The sequence below is a fragment of the Nelusetta ayraudi genome, unplaced genomic scaffold (genome assembly GCF_046127955.1).
Source record: "Nelusetta ayraudi isolate G7.1 ecotype Tasmania unplaced genomic scaffold, CSIRO-AGI_Nayr_v1 ptg000106l, whole genome shotgun sequence".
NCBI classification, from domain to species: Eukaryota; Metazoa; Chordata; class Actinopteri; order Tetraodontiformes; family Monacanthidae; genus Nelusetta; species Nelusetta ayraudi.
In genome coordinates, this window is record NW_027466156.1 from 1677331 (window position 1) to 1703454 (window position 26124).

A 26124-nucleotide genomic window follows, 5' to 3' on the forward strand; every position below is an offset into this window, starting at 1 on the left:
TGTCAGCATAGTTTTACGTTTCCATCTGTTACATCCTCAAATTCTCTGTATCCCACCCAGTCCCGTCCCATCCTATCTAGCCTGGTCTGGTCAGTCACTGCCATCCTACTGTGTGTAGAATTTGTCTCCCATGTAATTGTACAACAGGAGTGTGTGAATATGATGAGGACATATGCTATGGCATCCCACTCTAACCTTATTATATTGTGTCGTACCTTCAGTCAGCGCCGTCGCCCAACAAATCCTGTGGAACTGCCTGATTGAAGACCCGGCGCTGGTCCTCCGACACTTCCTGGAGAAGCTGACAGTCAGTAACCGGCAGGTGGGTGTCGCCGTCATACAGGCACGCGTGCACACACACACACACTCCAGACTTTATCTTCGTGTTTTCCCTCCTGTCGTCTCCAGGACGAGCTGATGTACATGCTGAGGAAGCTCCTGCTGAACATCGGAGATCTTCCTGCTCAGACCTCCCACATCCTCTTCAACTACCTGGTGAGTCAACACACTCTTTGGCTGTGTCTGCTATTGATAAATTAAAATGAAAAAAATACAACATTGAAATGCAATTATGTCTAGGTGGGGTTGATCATGTACTTTGTGCGGACGCCCTGCGAGTGGGGAATGGACGCCATCTCCGCCACGCTCACCTTCCTGTGGGAGGTGGTGGGCTACGTGGAGGGCCTCTTCTTCAAGGACCTGAAGCAGACCATGAAGAAGGAGCAGTGCGAGGTCAAGCTGCTGGTCACCGCCTCCATGCCAGGTTCATGCCACCTCCTGTCCCGTCACTGCGCTCGCTGCTGCTCATTGCTGCCGCTGCGCTGGTCGCTCTGTTAACCACCGTCAGTCTGCCTTGTCACTGCAGGTACCAAGACGCTGGTGGTGCACGGCCAGAACGAGTGCGACATCCCCACGCAGCTTCCTGTGCACGAAGACACACAGTTTGAGGCCTTGCTGAAGGTACGGAGGAGGATTTTACAGTGCGATGCTCCAGTGAACTCCTGTTTTGCCGTAATTTGACAGAAACTGTTTCATACTTTTTGTGAGATAGTTTAAAATTAAAATCACCTTTTTTTCTTTTTTTTTTTTACTTGGAGGCAGAATGGAGTAAAAATGATCAGAATCAGATACTTTATTGCCATTGCATGTAACCATACAATGAGATTATTCCTCCCTCTGAACACAACATTTAAAAAAAAAAGACGTATTGACAAAACAGACCGTTGAATAAAACGGAATGAATAGAAATACTCCCTGCGTTTGATGTCAAATGCAGATCTTGTATATTGATAAGGTGCAATGCTCAATATGCAGTGAAGTTCTCGTTCATCAGAGCCACTTGTCTCCCAACAGGAGTGTCTGGAGTTCTTCAACATTCCAGAGGCCCGCTCGGCGCACTACTTCCTCATGGACAAGCGGTGGAACCTCATCCATTACAGCAAGGTGGGTGGAGCCTCCTGTTGGCCTGAACGAGCTGCTGCAGGCGCTGACTGAATAATCCAACTGTGTCCCCGTCCCCGCCTCCTCCTCCTCCTCCTCCTCCTGCAGACGTACGTCCGGGACATCTACCCCTTCCGGAGGTCAGTGTCTCCGCAGCTCAACCTGGTCCACATGCTGCCCGATAAGGGACAGGAGCTCATCCAGAAACAGGTGAGCAGGATGGAAACATGCAGTGGGTATCTGAATCAGTCCTGGGGTGATGATGATGATGATGCAACAACAAACCTGAGGAAGAAAACTTGTGCATTTCTTTTGTTTTTTCCCACTCCCTGCTCTTCATCCAGGTGTTCTCCCGCAAACTGGAGGAAGTGGGCCGCGTCCTCTTCCTCATCTCCCTCACGCAGCACATGCCCGCCGCGCACAAGCAGTCGCACGTGTCGCTGCTGCAGGAGGACCTGCTGCGCCTGCCCTCCTTCCCCCGCACGGCCATCGACGCTGAGTTCTCGCTGGTCAACGAGCCGCAGGGTAAAAGAACATGCTGCAAACAAAGGTAGAGGTAGAAAAAAAAAGTGCAAATGCTTTATTTCCTACTTCCTGCTTCCTGCTTGCTCTCAGGGAAGGAGCTGTTTGGCCTGGACACGCTGCACAAGGTGCTGTGGATCAAGCTGCTGGAGGAGATGTTCCTGGGCATGCCCAGCGAGTACCCTTGGGGTGATGAGATGATGCTCTTCCTCAACGTCTTCAACGGGGCGCTGCTGCTGCACCCGGAGGACAGCGCCCTCCTCAGGCAGTACACGGCTACCGCCATCAACACGGCCGTGCACTTCAACCACCTCTTCTCGCTCAGCGGCTACCAGTGGATCCTGCCCACCATGCTGCAGGTGCTGCTCTTGTAGCTATTGCAGTTTGTCGTTGGCGAGGCCTGGTGTTTGACGGCGTCCCCGCCTCCTCCCGCAGGTGTACGCCGACTACGAGAGCGACCCGCTGCTGAGGCAGGGCATCGAGTTCTGCTGCCGCCAGTTTTACATACTGCACAGGAAGCCTTTCATCCTGCAGCTGTTTGCCAGCGTGGCGCCTCTGCTGGAGTTCACGGTCAGACTTGAGCCACTCATATTCACAGAATCAAAAGTATATTTTTTTATTCACAAAAAGTGAAAGTGTAAGTATATTTAACAAGACAAAAATGCAAGAACAAAGCAACAATACAAAAAAGTAAATTATCATTACCATTTCTCTAATTGTTTTTCTCCAATTTTTCTGATAGTCCTTCATTGTTTCTTGTCTGCATTAATACCTTCTAATATAAAATGTCTCAAAAATGAAATGAAATTATATTACCTGGTAATATAAGAGTTTTGGAAATACTTAAAGAAATCAATATTATGGCTGGCCTTTCTTTAATAATAATCCAAATGAAAGGCCAAAATCAAACTGTCAAGAATTCAAATTTTGTCCTTTCTTCTTCTTCTTTTTCTTCCGGCCCTCAGACCAGCACCAGCAGCGGTCTGTCCAAGGGTGTGTCGGCCCAGTGCCTCTTCGACCTGCTGATCTCCCTGGAGGGCGAGACTCACGACGCCCTGGACGCTCTGGAGCTGGTGAAGGCGGAGAAACCCCTGCGCTCCCTGGGTGAGCTGCTGCTGCTACCTCCTCACAGCTCCAGATCCCCCAGCCCATTCACTCACTGTCTGACCCACCTGCGCTAACACCTCCCCCCCCCCCGCCAGACTTCTGCTACGGTAACGAGGACTTGGCCTTCTCCATCAGCGAGGCCATCAAGCTGTGCGTCACCGTGGTGGCCTACGCCCCGGAGTCCTTCCGCAGGTAAATATAGTCTTGTTCAAAAGAACCAAACTCAGTCCTCTTACAGGTCCAGTGTGTAAAATGTGGCCCCACTTATGATTTTTATACTGGTAAAAGCTTAATATACTGCCCGTTAATTCATGAATAAAAGCGTATACTCGTAGTACAATAAAAATAACTTGGTTTTCCAACCGATTGAACGGTTCTTAGTTGGCACCGCCATCTTTTTATGGCAGTTGCTCTGGACAAACCAGCTACCTGACAGCACTTTTTGTATTTAGGATGAGCGCTTGTGTCCTCAATTAAACCAGCAAAGAAGAGAAGGACAAAGTCTACGGGTTTGTGTGCGCAGGCTCACTGACAAGCTCAGGAGAGGGAGGGGGAGCGAAAGAGCGATGGAATCTAAAATGTAACCACTGGATGTTGCTGCCTCTCAAAATCTCCAAATATTACACACTTCACCCTTAAAATGGAAAAGTGACTCGGTTCTTTTTGCTATTTTAGAATTTCAATTCATTTGAAAGAGGATTCGCTTCTCTTTCTGGTCCACTTCACCTCCAATGGGTCTCAGTTTTTTCTGTTCACACGACTGTTTTTTTTTGAGAGCACGGACCTTTAGTGCTATGAATTATGGGTAATCTTGCACTCCTTAAGGCGGCTCGATTTGCTTCAGAGGCGTCTCAGCCCTGTTTGGAGTGTTCACGTAACGCAACGAAAAAATGCTGAGTCATCGATGTGAGTTTGCTTTGAGGGCTGAGCAGGACCTGCGTGTTTCTGGGCAGCCTTCAGATGCTGATGGTGCTGGAGGCGCTGGTGCCCTGCCACCTGCAGAAGCTCAAGAGCAACACGGTGACCATGGAGTCGGCGTCGGCCGCCCGCGACGAGATCGCCGCCATCGCCGCCCTGGCCACTTCCCTGCAGGCGCTCCTCTACAGCTCCGAGACCCTCACCAGGTGAGACTCCGCCCACTTTGTCAAGACTGCTCGTTCCCAACGGCACGGTCGGAAAGATTACTTTGCAACTGAAGTTGGATTACAATTAAGCCTAACAACTGTCAATTATTACAAAGTAATGTAAATTATTCCATTTGATTAGGTTTTGATCACTATTCAAAATATTGAATGTGTTCTCAGCTGTTTAGACCTGACAGCGTTGCGCTACCAGCAGCACTCAAAGCAGACGTGAGATGTCAGAAGTGTCTTGAGATTTGACATGGCAAACGTTCTTTTTCACACTGGACAATTATATTTAGCGCCCTTTCCTGATATCTGCACTAAATATCCTTTTGACTTTAGGCACTTTTTAAGCGTTTTTAATCGATATTGTTGTTGCTGCAACTTCGCTCAGCCCACAAACCTGACAGGAGAACCAATTGGAAGCATCAGAAAACTTTTTTCGCTTTGCACAAGAGCCATGCAGAGCAATAAAAAAAAAATTCTTAATCATAATGCCCAGCCTTTTTCTGAATAAAATTTGTTCAGATGTATTTAAAATTGTAATAATGAACAAGTAAATATAATTTAATTACACATTTTTCCCCCAATAACGTAACTGATTCCAGTTACCTTTATTTTGTAATTAAATTACATAACTCTGTTGCAGGCCCATGACGGCGCCCCAGATGTCCCGCTGCGACCAGGGCCACAAGGGTGGCACGGCGGCCAATCACGCCATGTCGGGAGGAGTCAACACCAGGTGGAGTTGGTGGGGGGAGGAGTCGGCGGCCAGAGGTTCTAAACCAGACATGGGCAAACTACGGCCCGGGGGGCCATATGTGGCCTATTAAAGCTTTCAATTCAGCCCGCCGAACTTGAACAAATGATATTAATAGTCAGTGAAATGGCTGTATTTTTTCAGTGCTTCAAGAGTCATTTGAGTAAAGAGCTAAATACTGTGGGGTTTCAAAAACACTGATTTTTTTGGAACTTTGCTTTGGTTCATTTTCAAAAGCATGTTTTCTACAGATCCCATGCTATATTTTTTCCGCCTATGAGGTGGGCCACTAAAACACTCCATCCATCTGCTCCTGCTCCAGCCACTTCTGTCAAATGTTAGAAGCCATTGTGGCCCCAACAGTCAAGAAGTTTGCCCACTGCTAAACTTTTGGTTCTCTGTCTGCACGCAGGGACAACCTGCACCTGCTGGAGGAGGGCCAGGGCATGCCGAGGGAGGAGATGGACGAGCGCATCGCCCGCGAGGAGTTCAGGCGGCCCCGCGAGTCGCTGCTCAACATCTGCACCGAGTTCTACAAGCACTGCGGCCCGCGACTCAAGATCCTGCAGAACATGGCGGGGGAGCCCCGTGTGACGGCGCTGGAGCTCCTGGACATCAAGTCGCACATGAGGTAAACCAAGAGCTGCAGTTCCCTGACGAGACTGCAGGCGGAGGGTGTCCCCCAAAATTCAAGACTTTTTTCCCAGTTTTGTTGGTTTTATTGAAGGATGTGAATATTTCACAATTTGATTTAAAATCAATTCTCGATTTAAATGATTCACAATTCAAATGATTTGCGATTAAAAAATGTATTGCATTGATTGATTAATACAGCGCATAGTGTGTTAAAAATTTGTCTATTATGGCATGTGATTCCTAAATTGGAAAGCTAAACTTAAGGCAATAGTTTCAACATGTTATTGATTTTCAGATTGTACAACAAAAGATGCAGTGTACACAAAAAAAAAAAAAAAACCTGATGCTAGCTGCCCTTTCTTCCTGGAAGGTTACAAAATGTAAATTGCACACAACAAAATTTGTGTTTTGTGTTTTGTTTTTTTCACGATAGAAACTTTGAAGGAAGTCTCAATTCTCAATTCTCAGTGACTATAAGAGCAAGTTCAAGAACAACTAATCAAGAGTTGTTTGCAGCAACTTGACTAGCTGAGCAACATAGCATAGAGAGACATTTTTGAATTTTATAAGTTGATCCAAAATTGTAGAGCATAGGTGTCAATCTCTGGCATGACACTGCAGGCCAAATGTATTTTTTGGCCCGTGAGGCAATACAAAATCACTACTAAAGCTGGCCCCCTGTAATAGACAGCACATTTCCCAGCACATTTCCCAGCACATTTCCCTCTAATACTACAAATCCCAGAATGCTCTGCTGGTATTTTCCATATTCAGGTTGAAACAAAGCTCGTTTGGGTCCATTTTTTTTTTTTTCAATAAATATCAATTTTGGCCCGCGACTTTGTCCAAGTTTTACATTTTGGCCCCACTGTGTATTTGATTTTGACACCCCTGTTAAATCGTGACTCTTTGATATCATTTTTCAATCATTATTTTATGACGTCTGAGTCTGTGTGTGTGTGTGTGTGTGTGTGTTTGTGTGTGTGTGTGTGTGTGTGTGTGTGTGTGTGTGTGTGTGTTGGCAGGCTGGCGGAGATCGCCCACGCCCTGCTGAAGCTGGCGCCCTACGACACGCTGACCATGGAGAGCCGCGGCCTGCGGCGCTACATCATGGAGATGCTGCCCATCACAGACTGGTCATCGGAGGCGGTGCGGCCGGCGCTCATCCTCATCCTCAAGAGGCTGGACCGCATGTTCAACAAGATCCACAAGATGCCCACGCTCAGGTGCGCTCGCCCTCAGGCACTCTGCAGCAGGTCTGTTCACCACTCCTTCCTCCCGCCTCGCCGTGTGCGTGCCCTGTGTCGTGCTGTGGTGTCGCCGTAGCTAGGCGGCTTCTCTGGGCGTGGCTGCCCCCTGTTGGTGACGTGCCGTAAGTGGTGGTGCTGCTACTGTTGCTGCTGTTTCCTGTGCAGACGGATGGATGGATGGATGGATGGATGGATGGGTGGGTGGGTGGATGTGACTGACGGTCGGACGGACGGTGTTTCTGCTGAGCCAGCGTTCAGTCTTTTGTCGCGCCTACGGGGTGCTGATCTGGCTTTGCTAGGGTGGAGCTGTAACGCCCCCTACTGATGCAAGGTGGAATATTTAGTTGAACACACGAGGAGACGATAGATTTGCTCAGTTTAGTTAAGCAATCATCTCAGCCTCTTTTTTAAAACCAGAATTATTTTGGATCCTCGCACAGGTGGACAAATCAATCTGTGGGGAAATTATAAATATAATAATAATAAAGGAAAATGTTGTCCCTTGTGAAATAATGTAATGCCAGCTGCTTTCACCTATCAAGTACAACATTGTTCCACACTTGCACACACCCGTTCAAAGTAATCCAAAAATGCAGCATTGACATTTTTAGCAACAGTTATTCACATTTTCGACAAATCAGACTTAAATATTAAAACAAATTTTATTTGAAAGAAATATGAAAAAAAATGTGTGCGACAGGAAGTGGTAGGGTCATTGTCAGTGACACAAGACTGGCTGGCTGTGAGGGAACGCTGCTCGCAGGAGTGTGTGTGTGTGTGTGTGTGTGTGTGTGTGTGTGTGTGTGTGTGTGTGTGTGTGTGTGTGTGTGTCACTCCCGGTGTGTTTCTGCAGTGTGGCGCTGGCTACGTCTGTGAGCTTTGCTGTGCTCAATGTGACCAAACGGCAATGAGAGGTTTTATTCTCATTATTTATGTATCACAGGGAAGCGGTTTGATTGTTCTCAGATTATATCTACTAAAAAAAACAAATAGTTTTTGTTGTAATGTTCTTTCTGACCATGCTCTCTGGTTTGGGCGCGGGGGGGCATGTCCTCCTCCAGGAGACAGGTGGAGTGGGAGGCGGCCAGCAGCCTGATTGAGGGGATCTGCCTCACCCTGCAGCGGCAGCCAATCATCTCCTTCCTGCCGCACCTGCGCTCGCTTATCAACGTCTGCGTCAACCTGGTAGGGGGGGTGGAGTCTTCTGGAGGGATGCTTTTCATTGGTTTAGCGTTACATCGTGTTGCTTTTTTTATAAATATATTTTTATAGGGCTGTCAACGTGTCAACGCATTAATTGCGATTAAATAAACACAATCCATAACGTGTTCATTTTTTTTACACAACCTTTTCACAACCAATTCTGTTATTTTGCATTTCAAGGCAGTTTTAACCGCATAATGTAAAGTATTTCTTACCAGAAATCTGCCTTTTTACCAACTACGGCTTAGTAAAAGGGACAAAAAGGATTACGCCGGGTTCACACTGGAACCCCCCGGAACGGAGCCCACTTCCTTTTGGCGCCCTTGTTTTTCGATGGTGTCGGTCAGACCCATAGATGTACTATAAGAACTGGATACCGGACTGACAATATGGCGGCGAGCCGATTCTTTCCAGTGGCCACTCGAGGTACTGCAGCAAAAAGTCCCATGGGCTGTGTCTCAGCTCGTTCTGACGTGTTTGTAAGTGACGTTCTCCAGGATCGTTCTGATTGGCAAAAGATTATGCAAGTTATGGAGGCACGATGGAAAGTGACACTACTGCACATGCTCTATTGACCCATTAATGCAGAAGTCAAAAACTTTTCGGTCCTGGGTGAGCAACTTCATTGAAACGAATGGGCCGCCATCTTGGAGTCTGGGGGCTCCAAGATGCAGCAATCGTTTCACCGTCTGGCCTGGGGGTGGGGTTCTGGGTGTCAAAACACACAGACAGGGAAAGAGCGGAAGAGCAGAGGCAGAGAGGAGTTGTTGTCAAGTCAAGATGGACTGATGAAATTGATCTTGATGAAAAAAAGGAGTAAACAACAGCTGAGCAGAAGCGCTTGTCGACCGTAGTGAAGAAATGTGCGTCTAGTGTCAAATCTTCGTGGACGCGTCGCTTCACGGCACTTCCGCATCCAGTGTTAACCCGGCGTAAGCCTTTTTGTCCCTTTTACTAACTCGTAGTTGACCCCTCTGGCCGATTTCTGGTAAGAAATACTTCACATAATGGGCTTAAAACTTAAATGCAAAATTTTACACATGCAATTCAAACCGCAATTAATCGCAGTTAACGATGAAGATTCTTCGATTAATTGTGACTAAAGAAGATAATTGTTTGACAGCCCTAATTTTTGTATTTAAAAAGGGCATGAGAATGCAATGTGCTTTCAGACATTATACAGTCAAATTTTTGCCACTCACAATTTTTTGCCACTTGTTTGAACAAAAATACAAAAAAACAGGAATGTAATTGTCGAAACCGAAAACACATTGGGAAAGAAATATATGAAGGAGCTCCGTCAGTGAGTTCTCACATTAAATATGAGCAATACAAAGAAATTGTTCGGCTCAACAACACATTTGACGATGGAAAATGAAAGTAGCATTGCAGAATCAACCTTTCACATCATCCATTTATAGGGTAGCAAAATTTGCAACCCGCTTGGTCCAATGTTTCATAAAACTGCATTTCTGAAGGCACAGGGAGAAGGTAATCTTCCATTCCACTCGGTAAATATAATTTGCTCTGCTTAGCCACTCCAATGTTTTCTTGATAGAGCTTTCCTCCCAGCAGTTGTCAATTTATTATATATATTATCGATATATTATAGATATTAATCAGTTCGTCTGACCTCTAAATCTGTACGTCGTGTTGCTTTAACTGTCTTCCCGTCCTGCGTGGTGAAAAGGTGATGGGCGTGGTCGGGCCGTCCAGCGTGGCCGACGGCCTCCCTCTGCTGCACCTGAGCCCCTACCTGTCGCCGCCGCTGCCCTTCAGTACCGCCGTGGTGCGGCTGGTGGCGCTGCAGATCCAGGTGAGCGTGGCCTCCATCTTGAAAAGAAAAGGTTTTATTTAACTCCATCATTATTATCATCTTCATTATTAATCTTTGAATCTGTCGTTCTCCCTCACCTTGTCAGGCTCTAAAGGAGGACTTCCCCCTCAGTCATGTGATTTCCCCCTTCACCAATCAGGAACGGCGGGAGGGGATGCTGCTCAACCTGCTCATCCCCTTTGTGCTCACCGTGGGATCCGGCAGCAAAGGTGGGAAAAAAAAAACAAACAAGCGAAAGGACTTGTTGCAAACACGGTGACTGTGAAAGTTTGCAAAATTAACGGAAAAAGAATGAATGCAAATTTTTGTATTTTGCCATCTCAAGGCACAAGGAAGTTGGAATTTTTTTCTTCTTCTATTGAAGTTTGATAAACAAACAAAAGAAAGGCGTTTGAAACATTTGGACGGTAAGTTGTAACACAGTTGCACATTGCTAAGTAATACTCGTTACCTGTTTTTCTATTGCAATTTGGCCTTGTTGATGGCAAAAGACACAAAACAATGGAAAATTTCACAATGCAATATTTGGCAATGTGCAACTGTGTTAGAACTTACCATTCAAATGTTTCAATCTTCATTATTTTGTTTTGCTATCAAACTTAAAATAAAAAAATTGAAATTTTCAGAATTTCTTATTCCAGCTGATTTCAATATGGTGCAAAGTTGCCGCTAAATAATCTGAGAATGTAAAAAAGACAGCAAGGTGTGCTGGACACAGTGGGGTGAAAGTCTGCGCCCAGCACCGACTCTCACTAGCTGAGTGAGTGAGTTTCTATTACCCCAAGAATTGCGCAAAACCTAAATATCGCCATAAAAAACTGGTTATGGAAACACTTAAACTTCGATCGGTAAATAGTTTTGACGCTCTCATATCTCGATATAGAGGTATATTGCAGAAGTTTCTCGGAATAACTTTTTTCGCATTTCCATGTCACCAGACAATGCAGTACAGGGTCACGTGACCAGTTCACTTCAAGTGAAAATGCTCCAAAACACAACATGTTTTGTACCTCCGTCCTGCTCAACGTGGGCTCTTGCGGGACTGGATTTTACAAGAATTACGGCTTATGTGCTTCACACTATTCAATGGAAACACCTGCAAATCGCAGTTGCATTTTGTCGAAATTTTGGAACTATCGCTTTTATTTAGTATTCACTAGTTGGAAGAGTTTTGTCTCCCTGCTCAGCATGTCCGTGTGTTGCACAACGTCGCCCCCTGCAGACAGCCCTCACCTGGAGCAGCCCGAGATCTTCCTCCTGCTGCAGACGGTTATCAACATCCTGCTGCCGCCGCGCGTCATCTCCACCTCCCGCACCAAGAACTTCATGCTGGACGCCTCGCCGGCCCACTGCTCCACGCCGGGCGACGCTGGCAAGGACCTGCGGCGGGAGGGGCTGGCCGAGTCCACCAGCCAGGCGGCCTATCTGGGTACAGGAACTATCCTCTGTGATGTTCATGTTCTACAGTGCATGAGCTTCTACTGCACAATGAATGTCCCTGTGTGCTGCCATACAGTGAACAAATGAAAAAACAAGAAAATGAATGAATCTTTTATTCACATGCTACCAAGTTACAATAGAGTAGAAGGCCTTAATTAATCCCACAGTGGGGAAATTTGCATAATTACAGCAACGGTGTCGTGCAAAAAATATGGAAAATTATATTAATCAACAAGAAATAAGACAATTAAAAATTAACAGTTTGCTCGTCTGTGAAAGTTTACTTTAGCAGAAGTTGCTCCAGAAAAGGCACGCCCGCTGCCTGATAAATAGTATCAAATATTACCCCAACATTAATTCTGTCCCTATTGCAAGGAGCACGTGACAGGCTAGCTTCATCGCTAACTGGAGGCTAACTGTCCATTGTTCACCACACTCTGTGTACAATGATTGGTCTGCACAGAGTTGTGACCCTCCGGTCGTTGTCCTCGCAGCCCTGAAGGTGGTGCTGGTGTGCTTTGAGCGCTCCCTGGGGAACCAGTGGTACCGGCTGAGCCTGCAGGTGAAGGAGATGGCCCTGAGGAAGGTGGGCGGCCTGGCCTTCTGGGACTTCATCGACTTCATCGTGAGGACCCGCATCCCCATCTTCGTCCTGCTCAGACCCTTCATCCAGTGCAAGGTGGGTGGGTGGGCTGGTGGGCGGAGCCTCGTCTTGTTGATGTACCAGTCTCTTGGTTTCTTTTTGTTTTGTTTTTTGAGATTATCTTTTTATTTGGAAAGGCAAATTTCCATCGCATACATTAATTACAAACTTAGTCTTTCAAAGACGTGTAGTAAAAACAAAACAGAACAGAACTGGGGAGCTCACCGCTTCAGAACATCTAAATATTACATAAAAAAGAGGATATGTTTATACATAGCACAGGCACAGTTGCATGTCATCAGATGGAATTGGTTTTACGTACTCAGTCCATTTGGTCCTCATCTCATAGGACTTGTCTTTCGCAACTTTGAGAGAATGAGATACTGTACCTTCTCCATAACATATATCTGGTATACAATGTCAATCCAATCATCAATGGTACAATTGCGATTTAACCGTTTCCTCGTGACAGATTTCTGACTGGCTGCCAATAGTATAGCCAGTGGTTTTGTCTTTGTTGTTCCATGTCTTCCATCTCTTGGTTTTGATGCTGCGCCTTATTTCTGTGTTTGTTTTCCTGCCAGTTGTTGACCCAGCCCGCCGACTCTCAGGAGGAGATCACGGCTCGCCACCACATCGCCGACCAGCTGGAGCGTCGCTTCATCCCGCGCCCGCTGTGCAAGAGCTCACTGTTTGCCGAGTTCAACAACGAGCTGAAGATCCTGAAGGAGGCCGTGCACAGCGGTTCCGGTCAGAAGATACAAAACTTTTTTTTTTTTTTTCACTTTTAACTCTTTGACGCCATATGATTTTGACCCTGTGTTTTGTTTCTTTTACTTGCTGTGTTCAGCCTACCAGGGCAAGACGTCCATCAGCACGGTGGGCACCTCCACCTCGGCCTACCGCCTCAGCCTGGCCACCATGTCCCGCTCCAACACCGGCACCGGCACCGTCTGGGAGCAGGACAGCCAGCCGTCCCGCCAGCCGTCCCAGGACACGCTGAGCCGCACCGACGAGGACGACGAAGAGAGTCAGCGGCTCTCGCCTTGAGCACATTCCCCTCAGGTCTTTTTCTCACTGCACATCTGAGCTCTTTTGTCCCTCCTTTTCCTATTCTTCCTCCTCCTCCTCCTCCTCCTCCTCCCCCAGACGACTCCATGAGCATTCCCAGCGTGGTCAGCGAGCACGAGGCCTTCCTGCCCCGGGTGATGGCGCAGCGCCGCTTCTCCAGCCACGCCACCGGCTCGGCCGCCTCGCAGCCCGAGGTCCCTCGCACCACCATGCTGCCCAGCCACAGGTGAGGCCTACACACACACACACACACACATGTCCTTCATAAGCAGGAAGAGATTTCGTCCACCAGTGACACCTTGTGGGTATGCTGGGAATGATTCATTTGAGACGGGTGATTGAAAGAACCTGTACATTTCAAATAAATAATTGATCTGCAATGAGTTTTCTTACGCCCCCTTGTGGTGAGTTTGTTTTTTGCTTAAATGGAAACGCTCCCAATTCATGCGTGGTCTTTCTCGGACTGCAGGCCAACTTTTCCGTTTCCAGGGCAGCACGGCCTCCAGGAAAAAGGTTCTTTGTATGATTTGACCTTTTGGCTCTCAGTGTTTCATGACAATGTAACTACACTAGGGATGGGAAGATTAACCGATGCGTATCGATACACGGACAGGTGCGGGCACGACGCGAGTGCATAGGTAGAGCAACCATGACTCGATGCAATTTTGGGATTAAATCTAGATGCATCGGTTTTTACGTCTGTCACAGACGATACAGTGCTGCACAGCGCAGTGCTGGAACTTACAGCACAGCGCAGTTATAAAATAAATAAATAAATAAATAAATAGACCAGACGTCGAAACGATCGCGGCGCGAGCCGGCCACGGAGGTGCGTGCCGCTTCAAGTCTGACGTGAACGACACCATCGTTCGGCGGCTATTCGAGGAACGATTCTACAGCCAAAAGTGCCCAACAACAAAGAACACTGGTCACCGCCGGACTCCTGAATTCTGCCGCAGCGGAAGGAGTGCTGTGCCGAAAGTTACAGCACTGCGCTGTGCTGGATCAACTGATATTCCTAAAGAAAAACCTTAGAGTGGAACATGTCGGTTGAATAATACAGTATGGACTGAAAGTCACACACCAATGAGTAGTTGCATTGCGTACAAATTTTGATTGAGTTCAAGGAACCATGACATTATTTTTTTTTAGTATTTGAATCTTTTTCTGCCTTCAATTTCTCATCACAGCCAAGCTATTTCACTGTCGTGACTGTTTTATTATGACAGTTAGGCTGGTGTCTGTTTACAGCAACAGCAATAAGAGTTTACATTTATTCCATTTGTAAGCAATAAGGAAAGGTTTATTTATTTTTCATTGCACTTGCCTTGTTATTGTTAATTGTGAACCAGTTGTTCACAAAATACCTTTAAATTTAAATTGAAAAATACAGAATGTTTGTATTTTGGTGGATAAATAATCAAACTCATTGAATTGCATAGCATCATTCCTTTGCATCGGAGTCTCAAATCAAATCACATTGTGTTGGATCAAACTGTGCTGAATCGCACTGCATCGTATTGGGCGAATCGTATCGTGTCGTAAATATACGAATCATATCGTATCTTTAATGTATCGAATCGTTGGTAGTGTATCGAGATTCGTATCGTATCGGCCACAGACCAGAGATGAACAACCCTAAACTACACAGATATGACCTTTTTTTCTCTTTTTTTTGAATCATTGTTTTTGAATAGGAACAAACCCGCATCCCACAGCCACAGTCATCTTTCTCTGTGTTTCTCTGTTGATTTCTAATCTTCTTGCGCCAACAGCGCATGATGAGCAGTTGACTCTGTTTGTCGATGGTAAGACCCCCGCTCAGAGCTCCGCCCCCCCAGCCCACCTCGCCCCGCCCTCTGAACCAGCCTCCACCCCCTGTATTGTAGGGGTGTAATGACACTTGATGGAACTGGTCTGAACTCCCCCTCCCTCCACCCCCCTCCTCCCTCCTCTCCACAGTGAACCCAATGTGCTAGATGAGTCGCAGGGCCTTCTGCAGGAGGGCGCCCTCTCTAGGTACAGTGGCCCCCCCGCCCGCCCGCCCACCCACCCACTCCACCACCGCCACCACCTCCGTCTGTGTCCCATCTGTGCGACCGTGTTGGGGTGGGCGTGGCCTCCTCCTCGTCAATCACTCATCCCACATCCAGTCAGAGTGGCCCTGGGCTAAGTCCCGCCTCCTCTCCTCCTCTGCTACCTCTCTCTCTCCCTCTCTCCTTCTGTGGGTGCAGTGTGATGTCTCTCTCTCCTCTCACTCGCCCCCGCTGTTCTGAGCTCCACACTGACCCTCATCGTCTCAGCTCATTGACTGTGCCGTCCTAACCAGGCCTGCCCCATACTTGACTTTTATTTCAAACTAAAAAAAAAAAAAATCAAGAGGACAGAAAAAGGAAGGGGTGACAAGACCCCTCCCACCCTCGCTCCGTCCGTTCAGCCCCACTCCGACCACCTTTTTGCTGTGAATTGTGGGTATTTTTTTTCCTTTCCAGTGGTTGCACCATCAACAGCGTCAGCCTGTCGTCCCATTCGGCGCCATGATGTTCCCATCTCGTGTCTATCAGGCTTCCAGCTGATCAAATTGGCCGTCCGACTCTGGACCTGTCAATCTGTCGGGGACAGAGGGAACTGGGGAACGCCTGAAAAATCTCAAATGAAAGAATTATTTCTTCTTCTTTTTTTTTTCAATTTCTTTTCGCAAATTTCTTATTTTTTTAAGTCTGAAGATAATTGGAAAGTGCAGCAGCATCGCACGGCGACTCCAGTCCCGACTTTCCCCTGTTGTCTCCCTCAGTGTTCCAGTCACAGCAGCACTCGATGTTGTTGTTGTCGTTGTTGTTGTTGTTTACCGCCACACACAAGTGATTTGTTGTCTTGCAAACTTCATACGTGCTGTGCTGTACAGTCAGTGAGTGAGTGGTTAGGTTAACAGCAGCGTAGATGGACGGCTGAGCGGGCAAAGGTCTGTCCAGCACTGTAACTTGTGTGTGTTTGTGTGTGTGTGTGTGTGTGCGCATGCATTTGTGATTGGCGACACCAGGGTTGCCAGTGTGCAGAGTGAACCGGGTCAACAGAACCTCCTGATCCAGCCCCCGCTAGGAAGGAAGCGCGGCCTCAGACAGGTTAGTTCTCAGTCAGATGTCTCGATATGCATGTGCCTGTAAGCATTTTAATTGACATTTTTTAAATTGTATTTCATTTTCTATATTTAAAGAAGGCTACTAAAAAATGTCATATTGTCTGTTATTACCAAGGAATTTGCATCCACAGCATCAGTTTTCCACAAAGCTATCAAAACGTCTCACTTTTCCTCATCACGCAGCTGCGGCGCCCCCTGCTGTCCATCCCGAAGACAGAATCGCGCAGCCGATCGGGCGCTCGGCTCTCCACGACCCGCCGGAGCATCCAGCCCAAGAACAAACCGCTGGGTAACGCACATGCTCTCTCTCTCCCTCTCTCTCACACACTCACTCACTCACTCAGTCACTCACACGCACACACACACACACACACACACACTCCTTTATTGCCCCTTGCTGGCCATGTTCTCCATGTAAGGGATGAAGCGTCTTGCATCGTGAGAAGAAAAAAACAAACATTGTCCAAACTGGATGGATATTGCGAATCCTACTGTAGTGAAGCCAAAACTCTGCCTTGTTGTCCTTCAGCCCCCCCCCCCCTTGATCTCCGATTGGCTCAGTGCTATGCACTAAAATTTTGTTCATTTTTATTGGATAGTCGTGAATGTTATATTTAATTTGGGTGGTTTTATGTTGAATTTATCTGATAGTGCACATTGGAAAAAAAAAAAGTTTGTGTTTTGATTGTGTATGTGCTTTTAATTATTTTTTCAATACAATATTGCCTTTGTTAGTCAAAGTAGTTTAATATAGATATATAAGATAGATAAGATATCGGATCCGTACAGTTACTGTGGCCCAAAACCCATGATGCATACCGAACTGTGGGAAAACTTTTGCGCTGCTAACAAGCTCCTTCCCCTCCGGGCTAACCCCAGTTTGGGTCGTGAAAGTACGAATCCCAATCAGGAGACATCAAGACTCCACCCCTTCGCTTTCCACCTGCCTCCCCCAGTACCTTTTTGGGACAGTGTTGGGGTTAGTGAGGGGCAGTGAAGGTTAGCCCACTTACAGCAGTGTCAACATATTTTCACTTTATTGGGCTGGTGGGTGAAATAAGTTACAGTTACAGTTACAAATTAGGCTGCTATGTACTTAGTTTGCCTGAAGAGGGACGCTGGGGTTCATTTGATAAATGCGTTATGTTGATGTATTCTATTCATTGTTGTTCTATGCGCTTGGAAGTGACATTAGGCCATTAAGGTCATTTACAACCACCTTTTTGACGGAATACAAAGCCGTGCTCAAAGACATATTGGTCTATTTGATGACAGCGGGTTCGGGCCGAGGCGGGTTGTGATAATTGACGCTGTTGTGCTGCTCACCACGAGTCTCAGCTCTTGCGTGGATCCACTTACAAAACGTGCGATTTGTTAAAGTATATAATATATCAAACAATTTAAGAAAAGAAAAGAAAAACAGCTGCTCCATGTGCAAATAATTAATAAACAATTATATCATTAAAAACCTTTTTTCAGCTAGTTGGTATTTCTGACCTCAAAGGCTCAAATAGGTTTGTGGTGTGTGTGTGTGTGTGTGTGTGTGTGTGTGTGTGTGTGTGTGTGTGTGTGTGTGTGTGGGCGTGCGCGCGTGCACGCACATGCGTGTGCGCATGCGTGTGCGCATCATCTCCATTCTCAACCTTGTTGTTGTTCCAGTGTTATTGTGTGTGTGTGTGTTGAGCCACCGAACTGACTGTCACTCTGTTCTGTCTCATGCCCCTTTGTGTTTTTGTGTTTTTGTTTTTTGTTTTTACCAAATAAAGAAACTTTATTGGACTGTGAAGGTGAGACACCAGCCTGACCCTCCTTCCTCTCCACCCTGCAACGGCCCCTCACCCTCTTTATTTATTTAATTAGTTCATTGACTTTTCTGCAACCTCACCCTGTAGGGCGCTCTGCATGTCTGTGTCTTGAACCCCCCCGCCCCCGCCCCCGCCCCCGCCCCTGCCCCCGCCCCGCCAGTCTTTGCCTCCCTCTCCTCCTGTGTCCCTTCCCAACCTCCCCCACTCCCTGCTGATGTCATAGCCCTCTGCTGCTGTGCCCACCCACCCTGCCCACCTCCTCCACCGCCTCTCTGACCAATCACGCGCCTCTCTTGTGTTCCCTGCGACCAGCGCATGGCGACCAGAAGAGGTCGGTGACCTTCACGGAGACGCAGCTCCAGCAGCCGGCAGCCGCCGCAGAGCCCCCTGGCGACGACCCGAGGCCAAGCCCCGCCCCCTCCAAGTCGCCCACGCTGGAGGTGCCAACGGTCGCGGCGTCCATGGTCACTGCGGACCTGCACAGCCCCGCCCTCACACCGGTACGAAGCAGCCTTTCAAAATAAAATGTTGAATAATTAGTTTGATTTCAACCAAATTCATCGCTATTTATTTATTTTATTGATTTGCTTGCTTACTTACTTACCGTATTTTTCACACTGTAAGTTGCACTTTTTTTTCATAGTTTGGCTGGTCATGTGACTCATACATGACTCATACATGACTCAGGTGCGACTTGTATATATTAAAATATATAATGTTAGATGTTCTTTTTTTTTCTTTTTTTCTTTAGTTTTTTATTGACATTTAGAAACAGACATTCAACACTTACACATCATGTAAACATACTTATCATATTTGTAGCCTGTCCTAAAGGTCAGCAGAATATTTTCATTTATAATACAAACAATTGGAACAGGTCACATGTTAATTCACGGTGACTGACATGACCTAGGAGTAAACATTACCTTTCCCCGCCAGAGGGCGCTTGAGGCTAGTGACAAGTATCGGTCTTACTCCTGTACACTGAAAATGTACTTAAACATTAAAGACAACTGAGGAAGACTGAACACAAATGCCCCCAAAAAGAAAATCCCGTTCTGCAGATTGCAAGGAATTATGCAGCTGAAAACTGTAATCGGGCAGCAGAAAGAAAGTTTGGAGCCAGTGGGAAACTTGTGAGGGACTGACAAAAAGCAGAGGTCAACTCTTACTGCAATGAAGAAAACAAAGAAAGCTGATCGCGGGCTAAAAGCTACGATGGCCAGAGCTGGAGTTTATGCTACGCGTTGCTGAATTACGCTAATGTGTTACGTTTTACATAGCGTACACCTATTCAGCGTGTTCTTTATTCTATTATTATTATTCTAACTTCCTTTTGCAGATGAAATGTCTGTTCTAGGTCTTGGGTTTTGTAAAATAAATTTCCCCCCAAAAATGCAACTTATAGTCCAGTACGACTTTCTTCTTCATGGCAATTTTTTTTTTACTGATGCGACTTCTAGTCCGAAAAAAAAACAGTGCTTGTCTTCGCGACTGAAGCTGCGTTTCCATTATCCCTAGAAGTGTACATAACCTAAATATGGCAATAAAAAACTGGTTATGGAAACACCTAAACTTCGAAAAACCTCTCAAATATGGCTGAAAGGTTTTGATGCTCTCATGAGGTGGTATCCATATAGAGGCATATCGCAAAAGTGTCATGGAAACACTTTTCGCATTTACACGTCCAGAACGTGACGTACGGGGCCATGTGACCAGTTCACTTCAAGTGAAAATGGCACGTCATGTTTGGACGGAGGAGGAGACGGAATATTCCTTACAAGTAACGAAAGACAAAAATATTACAACCGTTCTTGACAGCTAACAAACGTAAATAAACAAAATCAAAAGTAATTCTCGTAAAAACTCGCAGGATGAGGTTTTGGAGAATTATGGCTTATGTGCTTCACACCATTCAATGGAAACACCTGCAAATTGCAATTGTACTTTGTCGAAATTTTAGAAATATCGCTTTTATTTTGCAAAAAAACTGTTGTGGAAGCACAGTTGGCGTTAGTCACTGGTTATTAGATTCTGGTCTTTTTCTACCTGTGTAACTCTGGTCCGACTTGGTCATGTGACTCATTGTGGGTGTGGCTCAGGCATCTCCCCTTCCTCCACCTCAACCCCTGTTTGTTTTTTTTGTTTGGTTTTTATTTTCTTTTTCTTTTTCTTTTTCAAAAGCTGAAAAGTCCTGCACTGAAGCTTGGCCCCGCCCACACCTCATCCCCCCTGCCGCCGCCGCTCAGCAGCAAGGAGAAGCGGGAGCAGTGGGGCCTCCGCAGCAGTCTGTCCCCGCCCCCCTCACTGTCCCGCCCCTCCACCCCCACCCCACCCTCCCGCACCTGCTCCCCACTGCCGCTCTCCCGCACCTGCTCGCCCCTCCCTCCCCCGCTGCCCGTGCTGGGCACGGCGCCAGCCCCGGGCCCCCCGCCGCCGCCACCCCTGCCCCCGCCGGCCCCGCCCCTCCTGCCCCCCCCACCCAGGATGATGAGGGAGAGCCCTGGCGACGAGGACACGGCGGCGCTGTTGCCCCGTGGCGGCGGCGGTGGCGGCGCCACACTGCTACAGCTGGGCGAGGACGGCGGCACCGAGAACCCCCTCCTGGCCCCCCTCCTTGTCCCCCTCCTGGCCCCGCCCTCGCCGCGACGCTCGCCCCTGCCACTCTCACCCGTCGACCTGGACCTGGACGAGTCGCATGTGTGAGGAGGCCATTCGAACAGAGACGGTGAATGTTTGTTTGTTTGTTTTTTAAACTGAGCTGTGGCCCCTCCCACCTCTTCAAACGCAGTCACGCCCCGTTAACCTCAGACCTCTGACCTCTGCTTTGACCTTCTGTCTCTCTCTCACTTTCTCACCTCCTCGCTGTTCTGTCCTTTCAGTGTCTGGAGCGACAAGCCTGCAACTCGTCGTCGGAATGGTTGGAATGTAAAATTGAGCTACAAACAGGAACCAGTTTGTTGTTTGTTTGTTTTTTAGAGTATTGCTATTTAAAGGGGATATTTATGAAATATTTAATATCAGACGTCTCTATGCTACAGTTACTAAAGATGAAAACAGTAGATGTCATATGGAATATTTTCTGGAATGTCGGAGAAATAATGTTTTTATATGGGCTAGAAATATGAAGTGTTTGACAGAGTAACAATAATATTATCAAAGATTGTTTTATAAAAAAAAATTCTATTTGCTGATTTTAAAGTGCTAGGCGACCGCTAGTGAGCAGTTAGCCATAGCAGGGTTTTTTTTGTTGTTGCTGTTCTGTCTCTTCTTGTTAAGATCCCTGCAGTGACGCTGTGGCCACATGTATCCAGTGGATTAACTCCAAACTCAACGTCGTTTTTGTAGCTCGTCGTTTCTCGTGTCTGGACGATCGCTCTTGTCTATTGGACGGCCATTCACTCGTAACTTATCAGACTCATTTCTCATTTAAATTATATCGATCTGGCCGAGAATGGAGACAAGCTTTGCTTTCATGTTTTGTTTTTTCTCTATGCATAAATGAAAAAAAAAATGCTTTTACTTGCTTTTACTGATTGACTAATCAGAAGCAAGTAACTAAGGCCAGTGCCACACCAGTCCACTGTGAGTGTTCGCAGCTGCCTGTCTTGTCAATGCCATATACAGTAGAATATAAATAATAACTACATTTTTATTTGTGTTTATGTTTAGTGTTTCTTGTTCATTTCTGACTGTGACAGATCATCCCCCATCTAATTGGCGTCCTGACTTGGCTAAGTTGCTATGCTAGTGCCATCGCCGCTTCACGTGTTTGACATGGTCTCACCAGTATCGTGGTGCTGAGTTATCATCGATGACAACAACATGTTTTGAGGCTCCGTCCTCTTGTCAGTGGTTTTCTTGTCTGTTTGAGCGTCTTTGGTGTCATCATGTCGTGAAAAAGCTTAAAAATCGACTTTAACAGTAGATCGGAATATTTCTGTAGTATCCTCAATAAATGAATATTGTTTATGACATTACTTGGCTTCATGTCCTCCTCATTTTGTTTTTTTTTATAGTGGGGTTTTTAGGAAACTTGCTGATCTGGTAAGATGCACATGAAGACCTGAGGTAGGTCCTCCAAGACTTTGCACCAAGGTCACTGAGCACAGCCGAGTCACGGTGGTGGTGGTTGTCGTCTTCTGGCACGGGTGTGAAAAATGAAAAAATACTGACAACTGTTGGTGTGTATGTGAGTTTGGCTGAAAGATACATCTTGCGGATGCACTGAGACACATCATCAGTGACGTTGTATCCTGGGATCATCGGGTTTCGGGTCTTTCAACATCAGACCCCCTCAGCCCAGGCGACCCGGCCGGGGTGATCAATCCCGGCCTGTGTTCCAGCAGCGCTTGCCCACGGTACTGCCCTCTTAATCCAAAGCCATCTTGTGGCTTTCTCTGCGGCTTCAGTTGTGGATCTGATAGCCTTCCATTTTGCCTCCCCGACGAGTCCTAGCCGCGTGAACACTCTACAGAGTGAACGCCCTGCGAAACCCCGGCAGCCCACCTCCAGAGGCTCACAGATCGTTTTCCAGCCTTTCCTCCTGCACTCTTCCACCAGCTCCTGGTACTTGGCACGCTTCCTCTCATTGGCCTCGTCCATGCGTTCTTCCCATGGCACAGTGTGCTCCAGAATGATCAGCTGCTTGGTGAAATCGGAGACAATGGTCATGTCTGGGCGAAGCCTGGTTGATATTATCCTGGGAGGGAACTTCAGCTGTCTGCCCAGGTCCACTCCCAGTTGCCAGTCATTAGCGGAGGTGAGGGGGCCAGACTTTGCCCGTGGTGGTATGTTGGGCTTCTCTCCAGCTCTGTGGAATGTGATGGTTTGTGGTCAGGACATCACAAACAGCCTGGACCAATGCCAGCACGCCCTGTCGCAATGGACCCCACCAGTTCTTTCTGCCTCAGCCACGATCAGGGCTTTGCCTGCACTCCATTTCCTGCCTGTTCGCACCTGGATACCAGCTGATGCCACCTTTGGATCTCTGGATTCTCTGTATTGCAATGCTTCCCGTGTTCTGGACACCATGAACTCTTCAGTGAGGCCACTGATTGGGAGCTGCAGGATGTTGCTGGTGCCATACAGAGCAGAGCTGCTTAGGCTGCGTGGTAGACCGAGCCATCTTCGCAGGTAGCTGCTGATCTTTCTTTCCATGCCCTCGACTGTTGTTATAGGTACTGTGTACACTAGCAGGGGCCACAGGATCCGGGGCAGGATGGAATGCTGGTAAGTCCAGGCCTTGAACCTCCCTGGCAGACCACTTTTATCAACCCAGCTAAGCCAGTCCTCAAGTTCATTGCTGGTTCTCTGGATGGAGGCAGAGTCTTTGAGGCTACAGTCAAAGTACTTCCCGAGGCTCTTAACTGGCTTCTCTGTGATGGGAGGGATGGTGGCTCCAGCCAGTGATAAGCGGAACCTGTCCACTACTTTCCCTCTCTTCAGCACCAGAGACCTTGATTTTGCTGGCTTAAAACTCATCCTTGCCCAGGCAATGAGTTTCTCTAGGCCTTGGAGAATCCACCTGCTGCCTGGTATGGATGTAGTGGTGACAGTCAGGTCATCCAAAAGCATATGCATATGCATATGCTTATGCTGAAAATGAAGGGTGGTCTTGAACTCGAGGTAGCGGAAAGTAAATGAGCCACATTGCTTAGTTTCCACCGTGTTTTGAGGGGCTTTGTTGCGACCGATGTGTGTTCTCTCGTTGCTTTGGAGCACTATAACTTCTTGCTGAATGTCGTTTTCTGGTGCATAACCCGCTGCTGACGTCTCTCAGAAACATCGGAGGGGGGAACAGCTGTTTACAGTGTTTTTTCCGGAAGCCTGATTGGAAGGTGTCTAAGATAGAGTTTACTTCAATAAAGGCATTTAATTGTACAGCTACCACCTTTTTGAGGATTTTAGCCAGAAAAGGGATCTTAGATTGGAGAGATTGATTTATAATCTCAGTAATGCAGGGGCCAGTGGAGCCAAAAGTTTTAAGGAGCAATGATGTTGGAAGTATGTCCAGGGGGCTACAGGACGGTGTCATGGTGGTAAACAGCGCACTAATGTTTGACAGTGAGACCAATGAAAACAAGGACTATTTACACCGAGGAGGCAGAGAAGTGCAAGTGTTTGGTACAGTTTGGACACAGTTTGCTCTAATGTCATTGACCTTCTCTACTATGAAGTTCGCAAAAGCATTACAGTCAGTGGTGGAAGAGACCGTGGTCGCAGGGACTTCAGGGGATATATTAGAGCCAATGGTGTCAAACAGAAACTTTGGATTTCTCTTATTAAAAGAACTAAGTTGGGCAAAGTAAGCAGCAGTTGCAGACTTAATCAGATTGTTTAGTGCTAATCTCCTGTGGACCTCAAACGTTAATGTTTTCCACAGCTGCTCAGTCTTGCGAGAGTTGTGTGTTTTTTCATTTCTGTGATTCTTAATAATAATAATAATAATAATAATAATAATAATAATAATAAACTTTTATTTGTACAGCGCTAAATCACAACCAAAGGCGTCTCAAAGCGCTTTATACAATCAGAGAGAACCAACCGGGCCCCCGGAGCAAGCAAGATGCGACAATGGCTGGGAAAAACACCCCTGTGGGAAGAAACCTAGGGCAGAACCAGACTCCAGAGGGCCATCATCTGCCTATGAGTAGTTGGGGTGAACTACAAAAATAGAGGAGAGACAGAGAAAGAGAGAAAGGAGCAGAGTGAGCCTGGGTGGCAGACAGGACAGAGTGAAAAACAGATACACCAACCAGGCAAAACGGATATAAACACAAAGAATAGGAAATAATTCAAGGCTGCTGTCCATGTGCAGTGTAAGTGTCCATGCTTTGGAAGGCAAGAGCCTATCTCGATGGACAATCTGCCGATAGGACAAGTCCAGGTCCTAGGCGTGGTGGTGGGACGAAGCCATGACACCAAGACCCCCAGGACAGCACAATCCAGCTCCTGGCGCAGTGGTCATCACCTGCCGGGGACACAGAGACTGCGGCAGTATCATGCATATCGAGCATACTATACAAAGGATAATGAGAGCTTGGACAGAGTGGATAGAGTAAAAGATTGATTGGGAGAGGAGAGTGATAGAGGCTCCGCCTGCACAGAGCAACGATCCCTGTAACGGGAGCGAAAGATCTCCCTCCACGGCGTAAGCCTACAGCAGCTTAACTGACAGTGGATGGAGTCTAACTATAAGCTTTAAGAGAAAGGAAAGTCTTAAGTCTACTCCTAAATAAACTAACTGTGTCTGCCCCCCTCACCGAGGGTGGAAGATGGTTCCAAAATAAAGGTGCCAGAAAACTGAAACACCTACCTCCTGACCTAACTCTAGAAATTTTTGGGATAACTAAAAGACCTGAATCCTCAGAGCGAAGGGCTCTTGGAGGATGATAAAGTTCAATGAGTTCCCTAATATAAGAAGGAGCCTGAGAATGAAGAGCTTTGTAAGTTAAAACTCTTCATTTATCCAAGGGCAAGGCTTCCTAAGAGCGATGGATCTCAATTTGACTAGAGCTACTTTATCAAGAGGAGACTTGCATCGCAGATTAAAGCTCTGCACCAGTGAATTCACATCATTATCATTGCTGTTTGAAACGGGCTCAGCATCAAACAGGTAAATAAAGTTTTCAACAACTAGGTGACGAATAAAATGTTTCCTTCCCTGGCCATTACATGATGGGAACTTCTCAACATTTGCCATATCAAAGAATATGCAACTATGGTCACTGATAAGAGAATCCTCCATGTGAAGATTATCAACAGTCAGGCCATGTGTGGGACCAGAGACATGCTGAAAACAAACAAAAAAATAGCCAAAGACCGCCTACCAAATCCTGCACAAGGCAACCCACCTCTTTATTCTCCTTTGGCGTGCACCATTGATGTGGGTGCAGCAGAAACTCTGGACGTACCTGCAGTCATGACATGTTGCGGTGGTACTTGTCCTCCGCTCCTCTGGAGCTCGGACCCTCCAGCTTGATGCTGGGCTCGCTGGTGCTGGCTGGACATTCTGTTGGAGGCGCCGCCAAAATAAGAGCAAAACAAAAGAAAGCAAGTGAGCGTGCACGCTGCAATACCGGGGCTCACTACCAGGGGCTCTGTGCATGGGCAGGGCAAACAGAGGGAGGTGTCCATTTTTTTTT

At 47.0% G+C, this 26124-nt stretch overlaps 1 protein-coding gene across 1 annotated transcript in view; it reads left to right on the forward strand.

Annotated features, from left to right (window-relative positions):
- Positions 1-21957, forward strand: part of unc80 (unc-80 homolog (C. elegans)) — a 52562-nt gene extending 30605 nt beyond the window's left edge. Inside the window, exons 38-66 of the mRNA XM_076048638.1 lie at positions 222-322; positions 409-495; positions 580-763; positions 866-960; positions 1354-1443; positions 1549-1650; positions 1785-1965; positions 2056-2321; positions 2398-2532; positions 2928-3066; positions 3165-3261; positions 4023-4193; positions 4843-4935; positions 5366-5584; positions 6615-6845; positions 7901-8024; positions 9733-9858; positions 9965-10088; positions 11102-11308; positions 11814-11998; positions 12547-12712; positions 12813-12992; positions 13112-13259; positions 14996-15052; positions 16074-16155; positions 16356-16461; positions 17939-17959; positions 18290-18477; positions 20162-21957. Coding sequence (XP_075904753.1) covers positions 222-322; positions 409-495; positions 580-763; positions 866-960; positions 1354-1443; positions 1549-1650; positions 1785-1965; positions 2056-2321; positions 2398-2532; positions 2928-3066; positions 3165-3261; positions 4023-4193; positions 4843-4935; positions 5366-5584; positions 6615-6845; positions 7901-8024; positions 9733-9858; positions 9965-10088; positions 11102-11308; positions 11814-11998; positions 12547-12712; positions 12813-12992; positions 13112-13259; positions 14996-15052; positions 16074-16155; positions 16356-16461; positions 17939-17959; positions 18290-18477; positions 20162-20683 — 4427 coding nt within the window. The 3' untranslated portion in view covers positions 20684-21957. The remainder of the gene's footprint in view (positions 1-221; positions 323-408; positions 496-579; positions 764-865; positions 961-1353; positions 1444-1548; positions 1651-1784; positions 1966-2055; positions 2322-2397; positions 2533-2927; positions 3067-3164; positions 3262-4022; positions 4194-4842; positions 4936-5365; positions 5585-6614; positions 6846-7900; positions 8025-9732; positions 9859-9964; positions 10089-11101; positions 11309-11813; positions 11999-12546; positions 12713-12812; positions 12993-13111; positions 13260-14995; positions 15053-16073; positions 16156-16355; positions 16462-17938; positions 17960-18289; positions 18478-20161) is intronic.
- Positions 21958-26124: the final 4167 nt, after the last annotated feature.